Raw genomic sequence first — 8,040 nt, 5'->3', positions numbered from 1 at the left:
TGCATAAGTTCAACAGGGCTAAAAGTGTGTAGCTGCTGATTTCAGTTTGTACCAGTTTCTGGTGCCTCTTGCTGCAGTGTACTACAACAATCACCTAGCAATGAAGCATTCCAGTTGCCCTGATACTGTTTCTCCATTGTAGCAATGTCCTGGTGAAACCTTTCACCATGTTCATACCTGACTGCGCCTAGATTTTCAGCAAAGTCGTCCAACTGTGCATGCAGAAAATTTCTTTTTCATTACCCTCCTAGATTAAAAGCTCTAACGGGCAGGGTCCTCTGATACCTCCTCCATTGTGTTGTGACTGTACTGTCTGCCCTCACGCTATAAAGCGCTGCCAAAACTGTTGGTGCTATATAAATCCTGTATAATAATAATAAAAATATAGCTCCTCAGATACTATACAAAATATATAGCATATAAAATTGCTACACCAAGTGTGTACAGAATGGACCTCCATGTTGCCACTTCGTATTGAATTTTACCTTAAAACTATACCGCTGCAGATTGAAAATGAAAGTGTGTAGAAACTGTATATGCTGAATTCATTTTTTATTTTTCACAGGAAAGTGGAGTTACCATTTCCACATGATTTTTCCTGGCCCCACCAACAGATCTTGAAAACACTGATGACATATCTAATCTGTGGACCAACAACAATGCCCTCCTTAAGCATCAGTTATACTTGGAAACATCTGCCTCACATAAGGAAAACCTGCAATTTCCTTGTTCATTGCTTCCCCCCTAAAAAAAAAAAATCTGCGTTTTATGTGATGCAGAGGCAAAAATCTTTGTCGGGTCAACAAGTTCATGTGTAATTATTTCCTGTTCTGAAAACCAAATACTTTAGAAATGGCCATTTCTTTTTTTTTTTTTCAAATATAGGTTTTCTCAGGAATGAGCAGGGTCAACATAATATAGCATTATTTACAGAATAGGTGGTCATTTCCTCTTTAAAGTAGTAAATATATATTACAGAGGTACATAACAAATTGAACTATACATATAACAATTAAAAACCAAAGTGTCCTTTTATCTCACTACTACAGTAGCCTATGTTTACTACTTCATGCCACCTTATAACACGAAACTCACCTACTTCATTCCATATACTTTAAAATTAAAAATCAACATTAAAATAAATAAATAAATAAATAGAATAACAGGTCTGCCTGTCTGTTTTTCAGATGGACCCGATTGGACCATCCAGTCTCCCTATGGTGCTGCAGATGTAAGCAGTGACATGTCCGCTTACACCTACTGCTATCCAATCTGATCCTGTCTGCCAAATCAGATGGATGGTGGACAGTGGTCCTATTTTCCATCTCTCTGGCGGATTGGATGGAAATGGACAGGCAGTCCTCAGAGGAGAGCAGGACTGACAGGTCCGTCTCTGCACAGTGAGTAGTGAATGATCTGTCATCCGTCTGCTCAGCGGATCGATCCCCCGCTGAGCAAAGCGGAGCCCGTCAAAACGAATGTGCCCCGTGTGAAAGGGGCCTTACAGTTAGGCTTGGATCACACCTGCAGGGGCAACCAAGCATGGGCATGTTTTTCACATATCACGTGTAGAGCAGCCCATTCATTTCAATGGGCTGCCCTACACGCAAGCAACATGGAAAAGTCATGAAAGAGTCATGGGAGTGCCATTAACAATTAATAGATAGTCGCCCATCTAGTGCACCTGCTGTTAATTTCAATTAACAGCAAAGCAGCTAAAACTTAACAACCCCCTCCCCCTCTGCTACTTAACTGACCAGATTAATATCCCAGGAGTTCTGATTCAAAAGTGTTCCTTTAATTTTTTTGAGCAGTGTATATGTAGAATCGTCCCTCTATCTATACCAAATCGCCAGCAATACTCTGGTGTAAAATAGTATGAAGTCGACTGGGCGTCATGTACCACCTTGTCAGTATCTTATAACTAATCTCCTGTATCTTGGTACAAATTGAAGATTTAGAAACGAGACTAAGGCTGCTTTCACATTGGGCAGTGGAGGTGCGGTGACGGTATAGCTGCGCTATTTGTAGCGCCGCTATACCATCGTATTTACCGCGATATTCGGGCGCTAGCGGTGCGGTTTTAACCCCCGCTAGCGGCCGAAAAACAGGCGCATTGCGGGCGGTATTACCGCAGTTTCCCATTGATTTCAATGGAAAGGCGCGGTATAGGAGCGGTAAACACCCCGCTCCTATACCGCTCCAAAGATGCGGCTAGCAGGACTTTTGGAGCGGTCCTGCTACCGCACCGCTTCAGTGTGAAAGCCTTCGGGCTTTCACATTGAAGCCTGCAGGGCACGATTTTTTCATGCGGTATAGCAGCGCTATTTTTAGCGCTGTACCGCATGAAAAACCCCTCAATGTGAAAGGGGCCCAATCATAGATTTAATTTGCGATGCGGTAAACGTACGGTGCAAATCTGTACCCCATTTTAGTATACAGGTTAGCTCTGGCTGTTCCCGTGGGGAGTTAAGTAGTGTGTACATCTTGGAAAGGACGTGAGGTAATGGTTCTGTTCCAGAGCAATACTCCTCACATATAGTCAATTGTCTGGTGTATGCCTGTGGATTCGGTATGGTCTGAAGGAAATGGTGTAATTGCATTCCAGAATGTGAGTCGATAGGGGCCCACGGAATTCATCAACTCCTCCATAGTGGGCCATCTATCACAAACTGATGCAATAATTCATTCAGTCTCACGTAAAATCATAAATTGTGTAATTGGGAGGCTTGGGAGGAATTCAGGGTTCCCAATAATCAGAGTCAAAGGAGACGTCTTGGTCGTTTGCTCCGCATGTGTAATGGCATGTAAGCATTGTTTCAAGTTGTTCCCTATCAATGGGTGTGATTTTAAGTCTAGCGGCACAAAGTCCCAACACCACAACGCCCCCCTCAATGGTATGGGAGATTGGTGTTGTTCGATTTGTGCCCATAGCCTCAAATCACTGTGGCGTTGCCAGTCTATTACTCTGCCAAGCTGCACTGCTTGGTAATATCTCCAAATGTCCGGCAGCGCTAGACCACCATAACATTTTGGCAGTGTTAATAGAGTGTGGGAAGACGTGGTTTCTTGTAGACCCTGCACCTGTTTTAAGTAGGAGAACGGTATCTGTATCGGTAGAGCCTGAAATAGATATAACATTTTTGGCAGAATGCACATATTTATTAGAGTACACCTACCGAACCAAGAGTGTTTGTATGCCACTTATCCAATAACAATCTAGACTTTGTAAAGGGGGGTTATTAAGCCCATAGATACGGGCTAAGTTAGCTGGGATATTTGTGCCTAAATAATTCAGTGCAGATGTAGTCCACTCAACGTGGAAACCACATCGCACTTGTGCAAGGATTCGTGGTGGCAACGCAACACCCATCTCCTCCAATTTAGAAAAATTAATTTTTAGATTAGAAAAGCCATTTCTTTTTAAAGTAATGCGTGTACTGGATGTGTTTCAACAACCGTTCTATGTTTTTATTTCTTTCATGTGTGCAGTACAGCCAACAGGTATTAAAGGGTGTACATTATCATTGTGTAAACAAGACAGCCTTGAGACCCAAAGCTGTGAACAAACCATCAATTCCAGTGCAGAAAACAAGGTGGTCAACATGTGCAAAGTAATTTGTTAAATCATCTTGGTCGCTTCAAAAAGACACACATTTTTTCTTTACCTGGTGATCGCAAACACCATCTTTGCAAGCCTAAACCCAGTAGTTTTGCTACTGATTTTGACAAACCCAAGCCCCTGACAAGGTTGTTTAATTCTGATTATGTTATGGGATGAAGTTCACTAGATATACACAGTTCCAAATTCAGATCAGTGTCACTATCTGTGACTGCCTAGCGCATTGCAGCAACTGTCCGTTTCATCTAAGCTCCATTTCCCTGGTGGTTTTAATAGTGCCAGATTCTCATCATGTGGCACTGGTCACATGGCTGAAGGCAGATTTGGTAATTTAACAGAGTTCTTATTTTTATCCAGGGACGTTAGTCAGACAGAAGTAACAGTCACATGATCATTCTGTTCTTGTAGTATTAATGAGCAAATTACAATGACTTACAAGTTCCTCTGAGCCAAGCTCCGAGATCGACAGCATATATTGCACAACAAATGTGAGGAGCCCAGGCCTGGCCTGGTCTTGATCACCAAATTTACAACAAAAATACAGTTCACACACCCTTCAGTGCAGTCATGGTGCATCCTTGAGTACTCACCACAAACGTAGCAGAACGTTTCACCGACGACTGTTCCAACATTGTAAAGACAATTGTGCGGTCACCAATTGTCCTATAGAAAGTCTAAAAACTGGCTTCCTTATCTGAGGGGGTTCACACTATTGCGAATTGGATGCAGGTTTCCCTGCATTCAATTTGCATGTCAGGAGATTGTGACCAACTCTCAATGGAGCTGGTTCACACATCTCTGGAGCGAATTGAACAAGAGTCCTGTGTGTCTTCTGACTGCTTGAGGTCCAAAAAAAGACAAATATTCGGACCTGAAACGATGAACAGGGACGCACTGGACCTCTGCTTCGTACGGCAGTGTGAACCAAGCCTAAATTACTTGTAGATAGACAATATTATGGCTTGAAACAATCACATCAAAATACATGAAAACTGATCTTAATGTAATGAGCAGCATCTGCCCATGCGAGCTGCTTTTATAGCCTTTTCATGCAGCATTTATCTGACCTAATCTGTTAAGATATGCCCCCAAAACGTTCAGGAAGCAAACTGTTTGTTGTCCAGTATTTCCGGTTACCTTTTTCTCCCTTTTTTTGTAGTATGTGCAGGCTTGTCATCAGGGCCTGAGCCGCTGGGTGGGAAAAACTACCGTTTTTTGATTCTCCAATGAGTGACAAAAGTATTTTCCCTTGTTATACTGCCATCTACAGGAGGAGCAAGCAAAATCCCACAGGATAACTCATCAACTACCAGTTTACCTCAGTTTTGTATCAATGCAGTACCGAGTACAAAATCATATACACAGAGGAATGGAACTTGTGTCATTCAATGGACACCAAGGTAAGGATTTTATTAGAAGAACATAAATGCGAACAGGTCTAAGAAAAAATAAAATAAAAATCTGGCTACTGCTTGCAGCTCAAAGAGCCACCTGAAGGACCTTAGGGCCCAAAGCTGCATCAGATAAGGCCACTACGTCCACCTAGTAGAACTTAAAAAATGTGTAAACAGAAGGTGGCAGCCATGTAAATCTTAGAAACCGTTGCTTGATACCAAAGATGAAGAGAAAATGTGCAATCTCCTAAGGACACTAGCAAAAACAAACTGAGGTATGTTGATGGTAGGAGGTAGGTGTTATCCTTGGCTTGGCCTAAAGTATTTTTGTTTGCCAGTGTTCAATTATCCTATAGACAGCAACATAACCCAAAAACCCAAAGTTTCCATGAACAAATTTCATAACTAATCCATTTTATTTTCCTTCATTCAGTTCCCATATTTAATTGGATAATTGGAAATAACACACTATTAAAACGTCCTAAAATAAACCATTTATTAAGAAACGTTCTTCCAATGTCATCAGTTAACTTTCTTGGATAACAAATCTGAAGCTGGCCATAAAATGACACATTCACAGTGTACACAATAAACAGTAAAACATTTACAAGGTCTAGAATGCTCAGCGGTAATACTAACTTGCATCAGAATCTGAAAATGTCAAAACAGTACATTTTATTACAGGTCTCATTGATATGAGAAAATAAAAAGCTGAAGAACAAATTAAAACACAATGGTCCATGTACAGTAGTAATGGCACTTCACATGCAGCTTTTATAAAAACAAACACATGTGCAGGGACACTGTCACATGGAGATCATGTGCCATATAACACATACAAGAGCAGCAGCAGGAGGACAAGTGACGCCCATCATCTGAGCAGTCTTAAGTCAAGGTAATACACAATGTTGCACTGCGTGCCCCAGCTTAGTCTTTATGTAAATATTACATACAGTAGTGATTAAGAGATGACTTGCTGAAATACATTAGGCCATATCTCCTCGACAGCTTCATTCTTCATCTGTGCAAACCTGCCAACCAGAAGAGATAATATGATTTGATTTAAAGTTAGGTTCCCAGTCCACAAAAGCAGTCTATGATCTGTGTTTCCTGCACCTCAAAGACTGACTACAGGTTGCTCTATTACTACAAAGTGTGAATTCTATTAACCTGTTGCAGGTCCCCACCTGCTGTGAGTTATAAATCTAAAATCAAGTGTTGGTGTAGAGTAGAGGATTTTATTCGTTAGGGCTGAAAGTGGGGCAATTCATTTCTTGCTCCATAGTCCCAATCGATTAACCACTTACGGACCGGAAGGATTTACCCACTTAATGACCAGGCCTTTTTTTGCTATACAGCGCTGCATTACTTTAGCCGAAAATTGCGCAAGCGTATAATGCTAAACCCAAATAACATGCACTTAAATAATATGACTGTAATCCCCTGGTTCAAAAAAATCTGCAAATCTATTTTGATCATACATTTACATTTTCGGTATTATATACAGTATATTACAATGCAGAGATCCCAATATTACACCAATAGACCGTCAAAGTATATTGCAGCTTTCTAAATAGCAATTGTACAAACCTATTAATTAACGTTGATCATAGTAATTTAAATATGTAGTAAAAGCATTTAAATTAATAAAGTTTCACAAACCTTAACAAATGGATGGTCCAAGAGCTGACTAGCTGTCCATCGTTTCTTTGGATCACTTTCCATGCAGTGAGAAAGAAAATCTTTTCCTTCTGGGCTTATTCTATCTGGAATTGGAGGCTTGTGCCCCATCCCTACTTTGTACATAATCTGAAAGTTGTGTTCATATTCATGCCATGGTCGCTAAAAAAAAAAAAAGCGGCTTGTTAAATTGACATCTGGAAGATATAATTTTTTTCCCCACAAACAAAGCTTTATTTTAGTGGTAATAGATCACCACTGCATTTTTTTTTTTTTTTTAAATAAATAAAAATAAAATAAATTCTTCATAAATGTGGGCCGATATGTATTCTGCTACATGTTTTTGTTTAACAAACAAAAAAATTATATACATACACATTTATATTGATTGGTATATATTTATGGATTTATTTTTTTATAGTAGTAATGGTGGGATCAGCGACTTATAGTGGGACTGCAATATTGTGGTGGACAATCGGACACAATTTGCAGGAACAAGTGACACCAATACAGTGATCGGTGCTAAAAATATGCACTGTCACTGTACTAACAACACTGGCTAAAAATGGGTTAAACATCTAGGGCGAGCAAAGGGTTAACTGTGAGCCTAGCCAGTTTTTTGGATGGATTTTATTCCTTTTGCAGGGACACAAAATCCATCCCTTCCATCCTGTCAGAAGGGAGATCTGCCTATGTAAACAAGGCAGATCTCGGTTCTGTGTGTTTACCAACAATCAGCGGGTGCTGGTGGACATCCGGTGCCTGGCACCACCTGATCAGCTTCTGCTGTGATTAATCAGAGCAGAAGCGACCCGTCGGTGACAGCGTGCATTTGCCCCCTGTAGGTGAAAGTGTAGAAGCACATATATATACACGTGATCCTGCAAAGGAGGGTTATCCGGGGGTCCATTTTTAAAACGGTGGTATGGGTACAGTAAGGTTGTTTTTCCCAAAAAAAAAAATCTTCTGCCACATTTATTTTCCAATAGTTTTTATTCAAGTTTTTCACAATGCAAAGTAAAGACCATGGCATTGATTTTTGACAGTGTACAGTCTGTGAAACATACAGTTTAAGCAAGGACAATCTGCAGAGGCAGGATACCAACATTTCTAGTGTTAACATTTTCTCATCTACAATCTTGGTTGTGGAATTGTATAACAAGATATACAATAGTGCTTTTTCACTCAGTCAATCACTATTGTGATTGATTATACATATATTTCACTTCGCTTTTTGAACTGAAAATATATTGGTACCCGATAGTGGTAGGGTTTTTTGCTAGTTTAACCCCTCCTACTATTTTGGTTCTTACTAACCTGTGTACTTAATATTTCAGTATGCAT

General features: G+C 40.3%; 1 protein-coding gene across 7 annotated transcripts in view; it reads right to left on the bottom strand.

Moving 5' to 3' along the window:
* Positions 1–5,495: 5,495 nt before the first annotated feature.
* Positions 5,496–8,040, bottom strand: part of MAP3K4 (mitogen-activated protein kinase kinase kinase 4) — a 218,890-nt gene continuing 216,345 nt past the window's right edge. For all 7 annotated transcript variants that reach the window (XM_040350607.1, XM_040350609.1, XM_040350606.1 and 4 more), the window contains 2 exons: positions 6,679–6,858; positions 5,496–6,047 (listed from right to left, as the gene is read on the bottom strand). In XM_040350607.1, the coding sequence (XP_040206541.1) occupies positions 6,027–6,047; positions 6,679–6,858 (201 nt within the window). In that variant the 3' untranslated portion in view covers positions 5,496–6,026. The remainder of the gene's footprint in view (positions 6,048–6,678; positions 6,859–8,040) is intronic.

The sequence above is a fragment of the Rana temporaria genome, chromosome 4 (genome assembly GCF_905171775.1).
Source record: "Rana temporaria chromosome 4, aRanTem1.1, whole genome shotgun sequence".
NCBI classification, from domain to species: domain Eukaryota; kingdom Metazoa; phylum Chordata; class Amphibia; order Anura; family Ranidae; genus Rana; species Rana temporaria.
This window is presented reverse-complemented; position numbering and strand designations above follow the sequence as displayed.